Here is a 21,552-nt window from a genome sequence, read left to right as displayed (position 1 = left end):
CTCTGTCTCTCATTCTCTCTGTCTCAAATAAATAAATAAAATCTTTAGAAAAATAAAAAAATAAATTAAAAAAAATAAGTTTAGTTATTTTTACTCTTATTTTTTAACCTTTTCTCTGTTTGGGGGTTTAATAGTACGTTGGCCACATTTGAAAAACAACTTCATCACACTGAAAACTTGTGAGCAACTGAAACCCACAGGTTATCATTGGAGCACCTTGGGAGAAATCTTTGAAAGCCCAGCCTGTCAGCAAAACAAATAAAAATAAAAATAAATAAGTAAAGAGAAAGCCTAAAAAACCATCTCCTTAAAAAATAAAAACAACAACTGAATTTGCTGGTGGAGAAGAAAGATCACAGTATTGGATTCAACAGCCGGGGTTCACATCCCAGGTTTGCCCAGTCAAGCCCCATAGTTTACAGGCTGTGTGACCTTGAGCAAATCATGTCACCTCTCAGAACCTGTTTTCCTCACCTGAAAACTCGGATCAGAATGTCTCCTGCAGAGTGATTATGAAAATGACAGAAGGACGACTGTGTCAGTCAGCTCGGGATAGCTGAAGCAACAGGTAATTCTGTTTTCACAATTCCGGAGGCTGATGAGTCTAAGAGCACAGTGCCAGGGTGGTTGGTTTCTTGGGTTCTAGGTGGCTGCCATCTTGCCGTGTGCTTATATGACTTCTTCTTTGTGTGTGTGTGGGGAGGATGAGCCCTGGAGCTGGGCCCCACCCTTACATGACCGCCTTTAACCTTCATGACCACCTTGTTGGCCCTGTCTCTAAATACAGATGCATCGAGGGGTAGGGCCTCAACCTCTGAACCGACGGGGTGACAGTGGGGCCGGATTCGATCCACGACCATGGCAGAAGGACAGCCTTACTTAGCATCCCGACTGGCACGCAGCAGGTCCGGGCGACGGCCAGCCCCCTTCCCTTCACCTGAGCAGGGCTGGGCAGCATCGTTCAGACTGTCAGAGACTGTCTTTTGTCTTGTGCAAGAACAGGCAGGGCCAGAGTTAGTGGGAGGCAGGGTTCTCCGAAAATCGAGCTCCTCCCTCAGACAGTTCAGAGTTGATTTGTTTAGGGTTGGTTGGTTGGTTTGGGTAGCCCCAGGCACATCTACTTTATATTTTTCTGGAAGATGAAAATTTGATTGTGTTTCACAGCAGTGACACCAGCCGCTCGAAGCACGTGCTTGGTGTCGGCTCCCCATGCGGAGAAGTTTCTGGGCCTTGGCCTTGGCCACCGACAACATGGATGGCGCCTTTGTGCTTCAGTCGTGCAGTTATTTATGGCGGTGCGCTCATACTTTTAGCTGTTCTCATCCCTCAGCTTTTAGGAGTCCTTGGGAAAACATTTTTTTTTTCTCCGCTTAGCCAAAGCTTATTTGAAGTTGCTGAACATTAAAAAAAAAAAAAGGTCACTCTTGTCCATATGGAGGAAGTGGGTTTTTTTTTTTTGTCACCGTCGTTATAATTGGCGAGTGAGATAGGCCTACAGAGAGTGAGGATTAAGGTCGCAGTCTTTCTGAAATTCTAGAGGAGATGTAACCCCGAAATTCTGCACGCCCAGTCCCAGTGGTTGGCGAAAGCCCGGGACGCACAGAGCTTGCAAACGGAGGGATGCTTCTCTGAGCCCCGTTCCCCCGCCTGTGGGCCCCGGGGGAAGGCTTGGGGTCCCTGGAGACCAGGAACTGAGGAATGTGCCCTTGGCTCTTTTGACTCCACGGGGAGCCCAAAGATGCTGGCATTTCGATTAAACACGTTGGGTAATCTTTGGTGCCTAAGGAACTAACCTGTTTCTGAGTGCTGAACGTAGTTGCTCCCTGAGGCCAGCCTCGAAAAGCTTAGGAGTGCTCTCCACTGGGGAAGTTTGGCTAATTACGTGTGTCAGACATTGAATTACAGTCAGCCTGTGGTTTTCACGCTAAGCCTCGGAGACCTCCTCACTGTTAGGGAATGTGAGCGTGTGCCATGGGCATTCCCTAGGGTAGCACGAGAGGATCTGCAGGCCCGTGGATCCATACTCTGTTAGACTGAGAAGTCCGCCTTCCAAATCCACCCATCCCGTTTGGCCCGGTGATCCCAGTGTTCACACCAACTGCTGGCCTCTTGTCCTCCCTCCTATTAATCCAGCAGCTCCTTGGAGTTGGATGGGAGATGAGCAGGGGAGATGAGTGGGGAGACTGCAACCCCTCAGCTCACACCAGAGGAGGTCCGCGGACTTTGGAGTCAGACAGACCAGGAGTTGGATCCTGAGACCTCGACTTGCAGTGTAATCTTGGGCAAAACATCAGTTTCTCTGAACCCAAGTCTCCTCATCTTTATGAAGGGCAATCATTTCTTCTGCTTCATACAGTTATCGATAGGACCAATGAAGACAGTACCTGTAAGTGTTTAGCCTATGACTGAGACCCAATAAGTGATTGATAAATGTTAGCAATTGTTGAGATCGGGAAAATGAGTGAAATTAATGTATGAATAACTAGTAAGTAATTAGACAGATTTGATCCCACAGGTAATACCGCATTTGTCAGGGATTCGTATAGTGTCTTAAAGTCGTTGAGATAGAAGGACTGGGCTGAGGAAGAGTTTGTTGCTTTGTTTGTAGGGAGAGGGAAGTGGGGAGACTGGAACCCCTCAGCTCCCCCCAGAAAGCTAGTTCTGAATGATACTTGTAACAACACTGCAGGCCTATTGATGGCTTCTTCCTTGGAGCAGGGATGTCCAGTTCAATTGAGGAAGTGTTTAACGGTCCCTTGTGAGGGGCCAGCATTGTACCAAGTGCTGAGGGTAGGGGGATTTTTAAAAAGTGCAAAATGTGAGAGCTAAAAGCCAAGTGTTATAAAAGCTAATTGTTTAGGTTATTCACTCGTGGTTTCGTTTTCCTGGTAAAAGAGTACAGATTTTAATTGTCATTACCTTCCATGGAGAAGTTCTTGAAGATTTTTTTTTAAAGATTTTATTTATTTGACAGAACGAGAGAGCACAAGCAGGGGGAGTGGGAGAGGGAGAAGCAGGCTCCCCGCTGAGCAGGGGGCTTGATCCCAGGACCCCGGGATCATGACCTGAGCCAAAGGCAGATGCTTAACCAACTGAGCCACCCAGGCGCCCCATCTTGAAGATCTTTTTATAATACATATTCTCTACTCATGGTGATAGATGTTGAACTAAGTAAAATATGGGTGGGATGAGGGAATATGGAAGAGATAACCAGAAAACTCAAAGAATATATTTAAAAATTAAAGTTCTAAGATCGCGGGACGCCTACAAGGCTCCATCAGTTAAGCATCTGCCTTCGGCTCAGGTCACGATCCCAGAGTCCTGGGATCGAGTCCCGTATCGGGCTCCTTGCTCAGCGGGGAGCCTGCTTCTCCCTCTCCTCCTGCTCCCCCTGCTTGTGATCCCTCTCTCTCTGTCGAGTAAATAAATAAAATCTTAAAAAAAAAAAAAAAAGTTCAAAGATCGCTAAATGATAAAAAGACTATTAACTTAAAAGGAAAACTTTCCAGTACATTGGACTGTCATGATGTGAGAATATCCATCAGATGGTAAGCCTTGGTCATCTCTAGACATGGCAAGTGTGTGGGTGTGTGGGTGAATGAAATCCGTGGGTGACCTGAAGAGCTCATTATTCTCTCTCACTATAATTTCCTTTCCACCCGTAGTTGATAAGCTGGCGTGTGGCCCCTTTTCCTGGTATAGTGGGCTTGTTAGGGACCTACGCCTCACTTGCCTAGACAACCTGTTGGCTGCTGGGCCCCATTAGGGCGGCCAGTGTTCAAGAGCACCGGAACCATTTAAGGGATCTGACCAGTTGTTCCAGTTGTTTTCCTTTCTTTTCTTTGTGTGTGTGTGCGTGTGTGCATGGCTTGCATTGTGGCATCTGCTGGGAGATGCTAATTACAGCAATTAAGTAAAATGAGACTGTAATATTGCTTAGCAACCCAGTTACCTAACGTGTAATTTTACTAATTTGGCAGAATCTGTGTGTTGCAACTGTTTTTGTTTTAATTAAGGATATTAATAATAATGTTTTTGTATGGAACATTTGACGCAGCATTCTCTAACACCTATCCAGAATTAAATTAGTGCATGAACATCCTTTGTGAGACGGGTTTTTTGTTTTTGTTTTTCTCCAAACCAGGCAGGCAGAGGGGCGTATGTGAGGATGCGGAAACTGTGGGCAGTCTAGTACCTTGGTTATTGGTAGAGATACATTTTGCCTGGCCTCCTGAGGGAATGAGGGGATTTCTTACTGCCAAGTTCGCCCACGTCAGACAAAGAATTTGACCTGCAAGTGGGCTTATCCCATAGCCACACTGAGCCTTGTGGAATCCACCTTGAGAGCCACTTTGGACAGTAGAAGTGATTTGAAAACATTTCACCCTTTGTTTTTATCTGGGTGAGGGACCCATTTATAGACAAGTCTTTAAATGTAGGTAGCCTGGATCCATGCTGACCATGAATGTGAAATCTTAAGGACTCACTTTTTTGACAAAATGGTCACCTTCTACTCCCAGACCAAAAAAGAAGGTAACTCTGACTCCCTAAACGACCAAGTCACTGCTGAAAACACTAGTTGCTAAAGATGGATTTGAAGGAAGAAACAGGAAATGGATGTTAGGCTAATCCCATAGAACATCTCATCCCCATTACCTTTCCAGATCACTTTTCGCCAGGAAATGAGCATTTAGTGGATGTAAACCCAAGTTCTTTGGATCTAGCATTAGCTACTGTTTCATGTGGATGGAAGACCCAGGGTGGGAGAGAAGTCGTAGTATCTCATAGCAAGGCATTCATCACAAACTTCTTGGAAAAGAGTCCTCCTTGTATTCTGGCTATTCATTCAGTCATTCATTTCACAAATATTTACTGAGTGCTTGCCATGGGCCTGGAATTGTTCTAGGTTGTACACATACAACAGGGAACAATCAAATAAAAAGTCCTGCCCTGATCAAACTAATGATAACAGTTGCTCATCCTATATATTCTGTTCCAGGTGCTGTTCCACGCAGTATTCACATAACTCATTTCATCCTTAGTAACAACACAATGAGGTAGGCATACGGCTATCCGCAGTTTGCTTTTCAGGAATCTGAGGCATGGAGGATTTAAGTAGCTTGTCAAGGTCACTCAGTTGGCAAAGAGCTCAGTTGGGCTATCCGACTCTGCTCTGTCCCCTCACATCCAAGGCTTCATTCTCCTGCCCCACTCAGGTTATATGGGCCTTTCAGTGGTTCACTTACTCATACACCCAGATAATAGGAAATGTAGAGTCTTGCTAGAGTTTGTGGCTTTGCTTCCAACCATGGGAATGTGCGTTTGAATTCTATAACCAGGGACCAAAGCATGTCCTTGGGCTTCTCACGCAGTTTCATATAAAACTTAGAAACTGGGTGTGAATTGCAGCTTGAAAGCCTGTCCCAGGGTGCCAGTATTTTCTTCCCACTGGGTAAGAAAGATATCTTCTCTTGGGAGACAGCATTCTCTTGGTTGCTGTCACTTAGTCCTGCCACAGATAAGAGATAGATGGTCATATTTTTAAGTCTACACAAATAGCTTAAAATATAAAATAATTGAAACATAAATAATAGCTATTTCAGAGTCCCCCTTGAGACTGCAGATCACAAAAGATCTTTGGGAAGAATCTTGGGAGGAATGTCAGAAGGCTGTTCCTTGTTGAATGGGACAAACTCTGGCAGATGCATTCTCTCCTGATGCCCTACTTTTCTAAATGTGCACATGATAACTTTTTAAAAAATCTTAATGTCCAGCTGACATTCACCTGCTACTTAGTATCCAGAATCCAGCTATGGTGATGTGTTCCCAAATATGGGCTGCAAATGAAGAGCCCACGAGGGGGCCTTTTCACTGCCCCATGTTTCGTAGCATTTCAGAACAGGTCAGGGGTGTGTGTGTGTGTACTTTCCTTTGCAAAATTGAACTCATTTTTTTTTTTTAAGGTTGTATTTATTTGAGAGAGAGAGAGAGAGCATGAGCGGGGGGAGAGACAGAGAGCGAGAGGCAGACTTCCCTGCTGAGTAGGGAGCCCGATGTGGGTCTCAATCCCAGGACCCTGGGATCATGACCTGGGCTGAAGGCAGATGCTTAACTGACTGAGCCACCCAGGTGCCCCTGAACTCATATTTTTAAAACATTTTGGAAAATTTGTATTCATGCAGTTATTCAGCCAACAGAATCAGTGAGAGATGCAACGAGTCTCCTTCTCTGAAGAACATCAGGATCTAGTAAGGGAGATGAGGTTGAAATCTTAAATGCTGTGTAGGAGTCCGGAGAAGGGGTGCCTGCCTCGAGGAGATCCTGCTATACTTGGTCTTGAGCTCCAGCAGATGCTGTGCTGCCAACAGCCAGTTTGTTTCCCCCCAGTATTATTACCAAGGAGCCCTCAACTTTGATCCATGAGCAACACAGGACCTTATGGAGTGGTGCCCGGGAACCATTCCTGGCTGCCATTGTAGGCAGCCTCAGCCTTGCTGGAAGAACTCCTTCCTCACCTTAGATCCCCGGAAGCAAATTTTCTGCTCCAGACGGGGTTCTTCCTAGATGGACCAAGGTTCAGGGATGGTGTTGATCAAACCGTAGACTTTCAAGGTGAGAACTCTCTCTACAGTCTCTGGGAAGTCACTGCCCAGCCTTTGCTTGAGCACTTCCCCAGACATGGGGGACATTGGTGGCTGCCCCCTCCCCACTCCCATTCCTCACACAATGTCTTCTCTTTTCCAGACCCAGTATCTCCAAGCAACGTTCCTTCTGAAACAGTTTTGGGTACTTTGCTGTTTTGATCATTGTCTCCTAGCATCATGATATTGTATGGAGCTGTATTTCAGTAGCACTGGTTTCCTTTGAAATTCTCTTGACTTTATAATTTGTACACATTATTCAGAATAGGGATCCGCAGGCTTCATTACACTGCCGAACGGATGCAGGGCACAGAAGGATGAAGAAGCCCTTTCCGAAAACTTGGTGCCTAGGACCGAATGCTGTGTCTTAGGCGTGGTCTGATCAGTACAGGGCAACGCAGGACCAGCACCTGCTTTCATTCCATTAAGTCATCTTAAATTCGCGTTAGTGCTCTGAGTCGAGTCAGCCACCAGGTAATTTCCAGTGGTGCTTCTACACCGAGTCTCCCCCATTCTAACTTTGTTGGTGTTGCTTGTTTGGGGCTCTAACTGCAGTACTTAGCAATCTTATGTCTTGATTCTGTATTTCTTCTTCTTACCAGCTTTGGGTCATCTGCTCATGCTCTGCTTCCATTCCTAAATCGGTTGACCCTTCATGTCTCTGGCCACTTAACCAAGGGCTCCTCTAACTGATAAGCTTGGTACCCAACACTTTTTCCTTTTAAGTCCAAATGAATATTAAAGGGAACTGTCAATACGTTTTTTCTGAATATTCACTTCATCTATTCCTTTTCTAGTAATCTGGTTTCTGGATAAAACAGTTGATGTAAGGAAGCCACAGAGGCCCTCGTGAACTCCTATTTCCTCTTTTCCAAAGTAAAAAAAAAAGGTTACTTGAAAAAAATCCATTACTGAATTTGGCCTGGAAACAAGGTCAAAGAATCTACTTTATTCTGTGTTCTGAAAATCAGGATATAATTTTCACTTTTCCAGTCTTGGAACCTCTGACTTGTTCTCCCTGATTTCCCAAAGATCCCCCACCCCCACCCCACCCCGAGTTTCACTTCTGTAGCCTCTAAGCCCTTCTGGTACGTTGGTGTGTAATTTTCCCAGCAAGGACTTGAGTTCATTTAAAGCATCCGGCTGCTCTCTTCCAAATGCCATTCTCTTCTCGGCTTCCACTGCACTTTACTCAGGCTCACATCTCAAAAACATTCTTTTCATTAAAGCAGCAAAGCAAGAAGTTTCAAGTCATCTTCTCTCAGCCATCCATCAATATCACTTTTGGCCTGGAGAGGCCAGCTGCCTCTTCCTTATCTTCGCACACCACAGACATCTAAACATAGCCACTCATGTCATCTTTGCCACTGTTAGGAAAACTCCCCTCGTGTGGACCCTCAATCTCCCATCTACATGACTGTTTCTTTTGAATAGTGGTTTGACTCCCAGTGAAAACATCCTGTCCTTTGCAATGGACGTGGCCCTTGTGGGTCCTGGTGTTACTTAATTTGGAACCCAGGTATTGGGTTCTTAAGATCTTAAGGAACTTAGGCAATATTGCTTCAGTTTATGTTGATCGGAGGTGCCTGGGAGCCCTGAGATGCTCAGTGAACAGTTGGACAATACGGTATCCAGTATTGTATAGCCGATAGTATTTTATTGGTTGGAGTTGGAAATAGGCCAATACAAATTCATGTCGAGAAAGATTCCACAGAACATTTATAAATGTAATCATGCCACTGTTTTTCTCTCTCTCTTCCTTATAGCTGCCACTCTTAACCCGGTGGCAGCCCACATAACTAAAAAGAGGTAAGAGAAAGGATCTTGGTCTTGTCAAGTGGCCTTGTCTCATTTTTGCAATGCCATGATTTATAAAACATCTCTGTTCGGACTTCTCAAGATGGCATCTCTTTGTATTGTCTCCAGCTTACTACTATTGACAATTAAAAGCAATTAGCTGGAGATGCTATAAAGAATAAGGAAATCTATTATTTCCAACATCTTGAGAGGAATGAAATGATAAAGATGTTGACAAATGTAGGGTTCCTCTTTGTCCTTGTGTCGGAATCCACTGCTCTTCCTTGTTGATGGGACAGCTTTTACTCCAGGTTCCGGTTCACCCTCTGGAGAAAGACCTCCATAATAATCGGGCTGCCCCAATGAAGAGGAATAATTCTCCACCCATCCATCTGACCCTGGTTCATCTCTTCTACTTGTCATCTGCCAGAGACTGGTTCTGACTTTCTTCCATATTCTAGGAGTGGGTCTCCCAAGAACGGGGGCAGAACCTGGAGTGAAGAGTTTGTGGTAATCGGAGGGAAGAGGGCATTTTTCCTGTTGAACTTGGGTCACATCTGTTCTACTCACCCGTGCCTAGCCTTGGCTTTGCATAGAGTAGGTGCTTTTATTAGTTGGCTAGGGCTGTCATAACAAAATACTGCAAAGCAGGTGGCATGTGCAACAGAAACTTATTTTCTCACAGTTCTGGAGACTAGGAGTCCAAGATCAAGGTGCCATCAGGGTTGGTTTCTAATGAGGGTTTCCTTCCTGGCTTATAGACAGCTGCCTTCTTGCTCTGTCCTCACCTGGCCTTTCCACTGTGTGTGTGTGTGGAGGGAGAGAGATCTCTGGCATCTCCTTCTTTTCTCGTAAGGGCGCCCTCCTATTGGTTGAGGCCCCACCCTTATGCCTTCACTTAAACTTTATTAGCTCATTATAGGCCCTGTTTCCAAATACAGTCAACACTTGGGGTCAGGGCTTCAACCTATGAATTTTGGGGGACACAGTTTAGTCCATAACAGTGTTCCATAAATGTTGGTAGGATATATCAGTTGACGAATGGCAAAATCTTTACTGATTGATTGAATGAATGAATGACTTAGTGACTTTTTTGGTGGTCATTTGAAGGTAGAGAGAAGACTTGAACAGAGCAGGAAGCTCCCCTAAGGCCCCTCATAGCACCCCCGAAAATCCAAAAGCGTTCTGTAACTTCAACTGGCAGGTCTCAGCGTCTCTTCTGTCTCATTTGCTGGAGGCCAGTTGGTTCCTGTAAGGGATTAATGAGGCCACAGATGTAGGTTTCATCCCACACGGCTCAGTTAGCTTCACGTTGAGAAAGACCATTCCACTGCGGGTGTTAAGTCTGAAGAGCTAGACGGGGACAATTTAGAATAACCCAGACATAAGCACATGTAAGAGGACATAGAGGAGCTCATCAGGTATTCCAGTCCTGACTTGACACTAATGTTAAACAAACGACAGACAAAACATGTATGACACGCTGAGTCAGAATTGTAGGTATTTTTCAGTGGAATGGAAATTTTCAGTGGAATGGAAAATTTTAAGCTAAAAAAAATTTAGAAGAAATGAAATCACCCATAAAATTACTCGACATTTTAATGGATTTGTTTCCAAGTTTTTCTCTTACATAGTTGAATTGCATGCTTAGAGATTTTCAATAGATCTATATACATTTCCCCACATTTGCCATGTGTGTTTATAAAATAATTTTCAAGGTCTGTGTAATACTCCACCCAGAGGAGTGTATCCATATGCATCGTGTGGATATTGGGTGTAGTTTACTTGATTTTTTTTTTTTTTTTAAGATTTACTTATTTACTTGAGGGGGTAGTATGGAGGGGCAGAGGGAGAAGGAGAGAGAAACCCAAGCAGACACCATGCTGAGTGGTGAGCCAGACGCAGGGCTCGATCCCAGGACCCTGAGATCAGGACCTGAGCTGAAACCAAGAGTCTGATGCTTGAGCCATCTAGGTGCCCCTGTAGGTCACTCGATTTTCATCTGGAAAAGTATCTTTTTGTTACCAATATGCACAGTAGGTAGTGGAAAAGACAGTTTGCTTTATCTGATTGTTTACATACAGCTCTGCACGTTTCATTAACCAATACTGGTGTATTCAAAAGAATGCATTATTCAGCATGTCTGCTATTCTTCAGATAGCAAATCAGTTTGTTCTTTTTTTTTTTATTTTATTTTTTTAAGATTTTTTTTTTTTTTATTCATGAGAGACAGAGCGAGAGAGAAAGGCAGAGGGAGAAGCAGGCTCCCAAGGAGCAGGGAGCCCGATGTGGGACTTGATCCCAGGACCCTGAGATCATGACCTGAGCCGAAGGCAGACGCTTAACCATCTGAGCCACCCAGGCGCCCAATTTGTTCTTTAATAGAGATACTAGATAATTCATGCTTGATTAGTGGAAAAATCAATTTCTCCTCTTCCTTTTTCTGTTCAACGAATGAAATTTGGTGATGAGACGAATAACAAAGTATAGCAGTAGTCCTCCCTCCAAAGGCTCTTTTCTCATCGTTAACTTCCTGTAACTCCCCGAGTTTCCCCATGAAGGACTCCCTGTGCCCCGTATCCATCAGCTAGATCCAGGCCTTTCTCACACCTCCTTACACTTGGTTAATAATTTCATTCCCTATACCCAGATCTGCCAACTGCAAGTTTTCCAACAAATTGCATTTTCCAGTTATTATTGGCTTCAATTTTATAGTCTCTCTGGAGAAGAATTAATATTGGTAGGAAATTCACAAACAAGTGACACTCCCCACGAGGTTGGTACATCTTTTTCTCCCTTCGCCTGTGCCTCTGTGTTACATTTCCCCTGGCCCTGGATTGTGACAGAGTTGATGTTCCCTTGGTGGAAACTTAGGGATGGAAAGTGAGAACATGTCAGGCTAGGGAAAGCATAAGGGAACTAGTGTTTACGGAATGCTTCTTATGATCACTAAGCACTGGATGAAGTGCTTTATGTAGCTTATTATATTGAATCCCAAGCATAGGAGGCAGCAATTGCATTTTTAAAATAAGGAATCTGAGGGTAGAGGCACTAAGAGCTATGGAAAGGGTATGGGAATGGTATTTAGTACAAACATAAGCTAGGTCTGTGCTGAATGTGGAGAGTTTACAGTATTATTATTAATATTATTATTTCATAGATTTCATAGATTATTTCAATTATTTAAGTAATCTCTACACCCCACGTGAGGCTCGATCTCACCACCCTGAGATCAAGAGTCACCTGCTCTTCCGACTGAGCCAGCCACGCACCCCCAACTGATACAGATTTTAAGATTTTAAAAAGGAAGAGGTTAGGTGTATTTCCTGAAGCAACTAAAATGTAAACACCTTCAAGTATAAAAACAATTTTTGAGCAACTAAGAAAACAATATAAACTCTCGGTTTTTTATACATACCTTTTCTTAATGATTTTTTACCTGACCCTCAATCCCTTTAAAACCCATGGCAGGCTTTTGAGAAATGCTTTGTTTTTCCTTTAGCCTCACCTAGATTTTTAAACCCAGGTCAGCACACTCTCCCAGATTCTTCTCTCAGTGAGATTCATGGAACTCCTCTTTTATTATTATTTTTTATTGAGGTATAATTGATAAAATTTTAAATGCACAATACAGTCATTTCATATACATATACATCGTGAAATGATTTACCACAATCAAGTTAATTAATACACCTATCACCTCACCTAGTTACTTTTTGGGCATGTGTGTGTGTGGGGGGGATGTTTAGATCTACTCTCTTAGCAAATTTCAAGTATACAATACAGTATTATTAAATGTAGTCACCATGCTGTACATTAGATCCTCAAAACTTATTCATCTTATAACTAAAAGTTTTAAAAGTTTGTACCCTTTGACCAACATCTCCCCATTTCTCCCACCTTCTAGCCCCAGGCAACCATCATTCTGCTCTGTTTCTATGAGTTTGACTTTTTTCAGATTCCATATATGAATGGTACCAGCCAGTATTGTCTTTCTCTGTCTGGCTTATTTTACTTAGCCTAATGCCCTCCAGGCTCATCCATGCTGTTGCAAATGGCAGGATTTCCTTCTTTTAAGGCTGAATAATATTCCAGTGTGTGTGTGTGTGTGTGTGTGTGTGTGCGCGCGCGTGCATGTGCGCACATGCCACATTTTCTTTATCCATTTATCCATCAATGGACATGTAGGTTGTTTCTATATCTTGGCTATTGTGAGTAGTGCTGCAAAGAACATGGGGTTGTAGATATTCTCTTTGAGATACTGATTTTGCTTCCTTCAGACATATTCTCAGAGGTGGAATTGGTAGATCTGGTAGTTCTAGTTTTAATTTTTTTTGCACAACCTCCATACTGTTTTCCATAATGGCTGCACCAATTTACATGCCCACCAACAGTATGCAGGGGTTCCCTTTTCTCCACATTCTTGGAAACATTCATTATCTCTTGGAAACTTCGCTATCTTCAAAGAATTTTACACCCAAAAAGTTTTCCAACGAACCTTTTTCTTCAAGTCAGCATTGCAAACCACCCCTCCCCCAATACCAGCTTTGTGGGTAAAAGAAATCTCCTCAGAGTTATACAACAAGCTCGTTGCTAGAAATTCAAGAGTGCGATGTTTTAGTTCACCAGTAATTTTGCTCTATAATATTTAAGCTTATGAGAGAAAATAAGCTTTTGCATTTCCTTTGTGCAATTTTTAATCTGGAGGGAATAAGCCCCTTGCCTAAGAAAGTACCTCTCCCGTGCACCAAGGTGAATAGACACCTGGCATTTCCCTAGCAAATGGTAGTATTTCTTTCTATATTAAAAGATAAGGCTGGAAATGCAAATATCCTGGGGAGAAGTAACATTTACTAAATTATATTCGCGCTATCCTGCAAATTATTGATAGGAGCATTTCTCCCCAGTGGGGGTTGAGATATCAAGGAGCAGGAGAGAACAGGAGAGGTCCAGGGGTTTAAAGGGGACACGTGAGAAGTAGGAGCCTGTGCGTGCTCAGAAGGTAGCACTCAGAATCTGAGAGTCCTCATTTTTTCCATCTGGCCTTTCGGAAAGTATGTACTATGGGAGTCACATTTTATGCTGAGCATGTGTTTTAAAGTCAGTGTGAACATCGTGTGGTAAAAAAATCACTCTCGGAAATCCCTGAAATCTCCCATAAAGTGCAGTTCTCTTCCAGTTCTCAGGAAGCCTGGCATGGCTGGTTCTTCCTGGGCTTTAACACAAGGGCACAGATTGCTGCTGCTTCACTGAGTCTCCTGGTGGTTTTGCTGGCACGGGGAGGCTGTGTGCTCGACGGACACGTGCCCAGAAGGACATTCGGTGCAGCCAGATGCTCCAAACTACAAGAAACACGGGGGAATGCAGCCTAACGCAGGGAACAGTGTCATGCTCACCCTGGGACATACACGTGTCCAGGAATGGAATGGAGAGGAAAGGGTTGACACACTATTTAAATTGTTCTCTTTTGCACTTGCTCAATTCTCTTTTTGGCTGAGTGAGTATAGTTGAATTTGTCTCATTAAAGGCATGTCGTGCAGCTCTGCATGTGTCACCAGACGCAGTCCCAGGCACCTTTCAGTCTCACTCTAGCCCTGGGGACGAACTAGCTGCGCAGAAGGCAGAAAAACCACAGTGAACCCTGGTGCTAGAGCAGACCCTTTGGTTCTAGGGCAGAAAACCGAGCGCAAATCACCAATCTGGGAGCTTTGTACCAGGCGACAAGTCAGGGGAACACAGTGGTTTCCAGTCCGATGATTTTCTGTCTCCCTCTCTTTCTCTCTCTCAACAGGCTGGTCCATTCAGGTCCAGGCAAAGGATCGCCCCAGGCTGGTGTGGATCTGTCCTTCGCGACACGAACGGGCACCAGGCAGGGGATTGAAATACACCTGTTCAGGGCCGAGACCAGCAGGGACCTCTCCCACTGGACGAGGAGCATCGTGCAGGGCTGCCACAACTCGGCGGAACTGGTCGCCGAAGTCACTACCGGTGAGCACCCCGGGCTCTCCAGCACCAGCACACCCTCTACTCCATCCCAGCCTCCGTGTGGTTTCCAGTGTTGGCCTTCTGGGCTGTTGGGAATTCCAGAAGTGAACTCAGATTCTTCCAAATTAGGGCACTGTATGCCCCACTCAAATGTAAGCCTTTTCCCATCTCCATTCCAGAAAAGTTGGTAATTCAGGGAGTCAGATGTCGTTTTCCTGACTGTGACCCCAGGGTGGCTTGCTGCAGGTACGAGCTTTGAGGCACCAACCAGCAGGTTCTTGTTACAAACATAGAGATGGACCCTGGGTAATTATCACAGAATAAAATTCTTGGAAATAATAATTTTGGTAGCTCACGGAGTTGATCCAGAAACTGGGGCACGGGTTTGTGAAAAAGAGCAGGAAACAGAGGCATCCGGGCGGGGGGGTGGGGGTTTCCAACAGCAAAGGGCAGAGCCTTGGGAAGAGCCACCGGGGCCACTGGTCTGAATGTTGAAGCCGAGGCAGGATGGAGGGACCACATGGTGACGCACAGCCCCGTTCATGCAGAGCCCTAAGAAAGGACTAGTGAGTGCGGGAAGTGGGATTTACATGGATTATTTACGTGGGTTACATGTGTGCAGAAGGAAGAACCCTTCTATACTGTCCTGTTTATTGAGTGTACTCACGACGTGCCAGGCATTTCATATCATGTCTCTCCGTGTTTTCCACACTATGAGAAACAATCCTGCTGTGGGTCTAGAAGTCAATGAGTCGAGGCAAGACCAACATTTAAAAAATTAAATTAAATGGAATACACATATCAGTGTAAATATTGCTTAGATTTGTGGAACTTTGGCATCAGGGGTATGTGTGTGTGTCCCGGGTCGCAAATCATTGCCTTATCTTATCTAATCCTCACAATTCCCTTGCCAATCTGATTTTACCGAATCCGGAAGCAAACCCTTAAGGAAAGGTTAAGTAACTTGTCCAGGATCTCACAACTAATAAATGACAGAACTGATTTTAACGCTATGTTGTGTCTTTCTAAAGACCATTCTTCATTGACTCTAGTGTCTACCGAGACATGGATCTCACTCCTGTACCACTGGTCAAAACCCGGCAATTCTGTTCAGGCTGCTGTGATAAATGATTTTCATGCCACTCTCCAAATCAGATGATTGATAGGTGATGGATAGATGACAGATATAAATGCATCTATATGTAAATATATAGATAATTTAATTTTTTAATTGGGCAAAGGTAAAATTGGAGACTAGAAACTAATACGAATCTCAGCTAAAATGAATAAGCTAAGTATATACTGTAAAATCTTGTACATTGGGGCACCTGGGTGGCTCAGTCAGTCAAGCATCCAATTCTTGGTTTCGGCTCAGATCATGATCTTCAAATCATGGTCATGAAATCCAGCCCCGCATCGGGCTCCGCACTCAGCACAGACTCTGCGTGAGGTTCTCTCTCCCTCTCCCTCTGGCCCTTCCCACCTCTCTAAAATAAATACATAAATCTTTAAAAAAATAAAATCTTGTACATTTGCTAAGGTGGATTCCATATGAACCCAGTGATTTTCAGCAGCCAGCACAATGTACCGTTAACAGTGTCCATGACTCCTGGTTCTGAGATCAAAGATCGTTTCTGGTCCTGAGATCGAAGACCAGCCCCTCTTCCAGGTCTCCTTCCGTCACTCGCAAGGAGGCCATATGTGACAGAGTAGCTGGTATCCTGAACAACAGTCTTCCAGTAAATCCACCTTTAAGTCCCACAGGGTTGTTTCTTAGAATACTCTCTGCTCGGGCGCCTGGGTGGCTCAGTCGTTAAGCGTCTGCCTTCAGGTCAGGTCATGATCCCAGAGTCCTGGGATCGAGCCCCACATCGGGCTCACTGCTCTGCAGGAGGCCTGCTTCTCCCTCTCCCACTCCCCCTGCTTGTGTTCCCTCTCTCGTTGTGTCTCTCTCTGTCAAATAAATAAATAAAATCTTAAAAAAAAAAAAAAAGAATACTCTCTGCTCACCCTCTTCTATCATGTTTTCTTGCCTGTTCTTTCATTTCTCTCTGTCTCTGAGGAATCAGTACAAGGCAATAGCCACAGTGTGGGATTTAAGTCAGAAAGGCCTGAATTCAAATTCCAGTCCTATTTCTTTCTTTTTAAGATTTTATTTAGTTATTCATGAGAAACAGAGAGAGACAGAGGCAGAGGCAGAGGGAGAGGAAGAAGCAGGCTCCCCACTGAGCAGGGAGCCCGATGCGGGACTTGATCCCAGGACCCTGAGATCATGACCTGAGCCGAAGGCAGTCGCTTAACCAACTGAGCCACCCAGGCGCCCCTCCTCTTTCTTCCTTAATCTCTTACTCTTACTTGCATCTCTTGTTTTCTTCATCTGTAAAAAAGAAGGAAATAATAGTACCTACCTCATAGAGTTGTAAAGAATGAAGAGAAATAGTCCATGTAAAGCTCCTAGCACGGTGCTTGACACATAAGTAAGCACTCACTGCATGTTCGTATTAGTTGTTACTCTTGGCATTATTTCCCCAGACCTGTGCTGTCCAGTATGCTAGCTTCTGGTCATGTGTGGCTATTTAAGTGTAATGTAATGAAAATTAAATGAATTCCTCAGTCACACGAGCCACATTTCCAGGGCTCAGTCACCACGTGTGCCTGCCTAATGGCTGCCATGTTGGATGGTGCAAACCTAGAACATTTCCCTCACGGCACAGCATCCTCTTATACAGCTCTGCTCTAGAGGAACAGATTTCCCACAAGACATCTTAGATACAGCGTTTCCAAACTTCAGCCACACTGAAAACAACAACAGAAGTAAAGTTCTTTTTGTTTTACCCCTAAAAGCCCCAGATTGCTGACCTCCACCCCCAGAGACTGTGATTTAGCCGTTTGGGGTTGGGGCCCAAGAATTTGTACCTGATAACGTCCCATTTGGTGTGGATGCTGCTGGGCCATGGAGCAACCTCCCCCAGGAGCAACTCCCACCCAGGAGTAGTTGAAAAGATGGCACACACGTTAGTGTGTGCTGGGGTTTCTCCACATTTCCTTTGCTCATGCAAACATGAGAAACCAGATGTTTTGTAGAATGTCTGTGGCAGCAACTCCAACAAAATCAGTGTCTTTTTGTAATCACCCTGAAACGGATTGGTGCCCCCCACCATTTCCCATCATTGCTGGAAGCATTTGAGAGTGTCACCGAAGCTCTTGTTTTTATGCTGAGTCTGTATGGCAAGAAAAACTAGAGTGTTGGACCTGAGAGTTGGAAAACCAGAAAACTAGACTTAATGAACTGATATGTGTAAATGCTGGAGAAGTTCACGCTCCTTGCAACAAATTCAGGAGTGTTCTAGGAAAGAATGGAGAAGGCCAAGGGGACTTGGTTTAGTTTACATTTCACAGATTTTGTAAAATCTTTCTCTCTCAATAAGCTGAACTCTACTTGGATAGGAAAGCCATGGGGCTGTTGGTAGACCAGCCAAGGGAAATAACAAAGCACTGTGTGCACTGAGCTAGCCAGGTGGTGGGAGAGAAGAAATTCTGGAATGACCACAGGTGCAACCCAGTTACAGATTGAAAGATGCCTTCAGGGAGTTGGGGAACGGGGCTTATGTTTTAATCAGAGCTTCAATTAACTTGCTAATGTGTTCGATTTGTCCTGTGTGGATTGAGAACATCTTCAGATAATCAGTTCCATTATATAAAGACCGCGAACACCAGCTGAGGTCAACTAGAATTGAAAGTAACCACAATCAGTTATTCTGAGTATCTGAGGGCATAGCTTTAAAGTTCAAATACAGAGGAAGAAAAAAGAAAAACATGGTTAGAGCTCATTTGCCCACTTGTTCTACAGAACAGAAGTAAAGAGTGTCAAAAATAAGGATTCAAGATGGGAAGCCATACCTACACCATGCCACTGTCTTTGGTCACCCCAGGACTGCGGGGATGGCAGCGGTCTGCGGACCTTCGGAGAAGATGAGATTTACGGAGGGCCTGTAGCTCAGAAGGACTCAGAGATCTATTAGAGAGTGTAGTGCACCTTGGGGAAGTACCAACCCGTAGTTACAAATTGAAAGATGCCTGTGGGAAGTTGGAGGAAGGGGTACACTTTTCACCAGAGCTTCAGTTAAAAGCCGCCTCATTCTGTGAGCAGATAGAGTCCCCTATTTCTTTCCCCCAAACCTTGAAGGCCCCCCGGCCGTACAGCTACTACTCTCTTTGCCAAGGTCCCTCTCCACATCCCTCTGTATCCTGACTGCCAGAGTATGAGAAAGATACATGGCACCGAGTGGAAAGAACTTGAATTTTGAATTCTAAGCCACCTCAGTTGTGACGCATTTCACCTGTCTGAGCTTTGCTTTTTTTCACCTGTCATATTAAGCTTAGGTCCTGCTTCAGAAGTTTGGGGCAAGGTGAAGTTCAGTGTGGCTTATAAAGCCGAGCTGAGCTAAGGATGGTACCGCGCAGTCAAAATGCCCTGACTCTTACTCTTTCCAAACCCCATCCCCAGCCAGGAAAATGTCCTGGTTTCCCTAAAGAGCTTTTCAGATGTCTGTGAAGGTCTGAGCCAATTTACTTGCCGGGTTCTGTTAAATGTGGTATTCTGTGAGGCAAAAAATCCAATCTGATACTTAATAACCTTTTTCAGAACTCTTTGATCAAAGGTTTAAACCTTCACAAGTCTTCCTAAATAGGAGCTAGGATTCTGGGGCAGTCCCCCGTCCAGCTCATAACGCTTCGAGTACTGATCCGTTTTCCTAAATGCAGTGAGGACCACACATAAAAGCTGTCCTGATCAAGAGGTTTTAGTTTTGTTTCTTTGGATCAGAGAGTCCCTTGTGACCACCCCCTGAGCGGTTCCTGAGTGTCACACTGGGCAGAGATGGGGAACAGCCTTCTCCATGGAAGGAGCCACCTCTGAGATCTCTCTGCAACCCAGCTTCCCCAGGACCCACAATCATTAGATCGCCTGGGAAAGTTTTAAAACACTCATTTCTATTTATAAAATGAGCTTCATTTGACTTTTTAAAAATTAAAAATGGGATTATTTTTAAGTGACTTACTCCCGACTTCTTAGGTATGTTACGCTTGTTAATATTGGTAATGGAATGGAGGAATGCTCACTCCGTTCCCCAGGTGGTGGGCATGGCAATGGGGTGCATGTGTGTGATGACGATGACAACTTAGAGCTGGCTTACCCTCAATCAAATGTCAGTTTTTTTTCCCCGACCCCCGAGACCAGGCCAGTGGCAGGCAAGTACGCCCGTCTGCCTATGTGCTGTCAGAGGGTCACATAAGGGCTGGAGGCCAGATAAAATTCAGTAAATCCCGGCAAGAGGAATTCTTTCAGCTTATCTCCCTTGGTTTCACGGGACAAGTTAAATTACAACATCAAAATCAGTCCAAGGAGAATACTTTCATGAGCAACGACTAGTTTTCAACTTGAGAAGAAATGTGTGGCTGGCCCTGGGACTGAGGAGGCTTGCAAGGTAAGTGCCCGGGAGAATGGACGAACTTGCTGTTGATACCTCACTCTCTCCTCTCCCCTCAGCTTGCACCTACAAAAACCAGGAGTGCCGCCTGACTGTACATTATGAGAATGGATTTTCTATTACCACTGAACCACAGGAGGGTGCCTTTCCCAAGACAATCATGCAGTCTCCCTATGAAAAGCTGAAAATGTCTTCAGATGATGGAATCAGGATGCTGTATTTAGATTTTGGAGGCAAAGATGGAGAGATTGTAAGTGTATTTCTTTTTTTAAATTTTTTTAAAGAATTTTATTTATTTATTTGACAGAGAGAGACACAGCGAGAGAGGGAACACAAGCAGGGGGAGCGGGAGAGGGAAAAGCAGGCTTCCCGCCGAGCAGGGAGCCCGATGTTGGGCTCAATCCCAGGACCCTGAGATCATGACCTGAGCCGAAGGCAGACGCTTAACGACTGAGCCACCCAGGTGCCCCTCTAAGTGTATTTCTGTAGACAGCGTGATTTCATATATTTTTCATGGGGCAACACATCTGTGAGGGCTCGCAGTTCAAATATAGAATATATATCAAATATATAAAGCTCAGATATTCAGAATCAACTGATTGTGGTTACTTTCAATTCTAGTTGACCTCAGCTGGTGTTCCTGTAGAATAAGTGGGCAAATGAGCTCTAACCATGTTTTTCTTTTTTCTTCCTCTCTATTTGAACTTCGAAGCTCGTACAGTTATTGACACTCTCAGGAAGACCTAGCATCTCATTTAAGCCGTCAAATGCCGAACTTTTAAGAGGACCTTGATTCTGTAATAACTAGGCTCTCTTTAGGTCCTTCCTAAGTCACTAGGTTAGTCAACAAATACCCATTGACTTCCGCTTGATAACAGGGATGGGGAATAGATAAAATGCAGAGGTAAAGCTCAATTTTAAAGCTCCAGTAATTTCGGCGAAGCTTCTGGCCTTCCTCCATCCCTCCCTTCGCCTCCAGCCCGTTCAGCGATTTCTCCCGTGGGACTGGACTGGTACTTCTCTGGAAACCATTCAGGGGGACTGAGCAGGAGCTGACCGAAGGGGAGAGCTGAGATCACACTTGAGAGCATAAGGCCTTCATTTCCCGGTTGGAGCACGGCTGTTGTGGATGCCGCCACACCAGCGTTGTTGTTTGCGTGTTGCAATGAGTTAAGTTCGGCCTGAGGCAGCAGTTTGGAAACAAACAAGTGATTTGAATGAAAGTCCATTTTACTAAGAACACTTATAGTTCAGTTGCTACACTATCAATCATTCCACTGAGTGCTCTTTCCTAAAGGTGACTGACTGCTCCCTAGCCAAAAAAAAAACAAAAACAAAAACAAAAAAACCACAAAAAACAAAAACAAACCAAAACCCAAAAGACAAAAGGCTCTTAGCCTTAGCTTGAAAAATCAAGGCTATTTTTGCCTGTGAGGAAAATCACTTATGTCTAAATTTCAGCCTTTCTGAAGCCCGTAATTACAACCTGACTTGGAAGATGTGTGCAGGACTGAGTTTTGCTGCCAGTCCATTCGGCTGAGAAGTGCAAATTCACGCATGGCTTCCCCAGGCCTAGTTCTGCAACCCCAGGAGGCAGGCACCACCAGGCCTTTCTTCTCCCTTCCTGGCGAAGGGAGCAG

General features: G+C 44.6%; 1 protein-coding gene across 1 annotated transcript in view; it reads left to right on the top strand.

Annotated features, from left to right (window-relative positions):
* Positions 1-21,552, top strand: part of SNTB1 (syntrophin beta 1) — a 228,089-nt gene that overhangs the window by 204,267 nt on the left and 2,270 nt on the right. Inside the window, exons 5-6 of the mRNA XM_035011838.1 lie at positions 14,230-14,426; positions 19,972-20,162. Coding sequence (XP_034867729.1) covers positions 14,230-14,426; positions 19,972-20,162 — 388 coding nt within the window. The remainder of the gene's footprint in view (positions 1-14,229; positions 14,427-19,971; positions 20,163-21,552) is intronic.

The sequence above is a fragment of the Mirounga leonina genome, unplaced genomic scaffold (assembly GCF_011800145.1).
Source record: "Mirounga leonina isolate KUSES-001 unplaced genomic scaffold, KU_Mleo_1.0 Mir_165, whole genome shotgun sequence".
Lineage (NCBI taxonomy): Eukaryota > Metazoa > Chordata > Mammalia > Carnivora > Phocidae > Mirounga > Mirounga leonina.
Note: the sequence above shows the minus strand (reverse complement) of the source record. Positions and strands in the feature narration are given on the sequence as shown.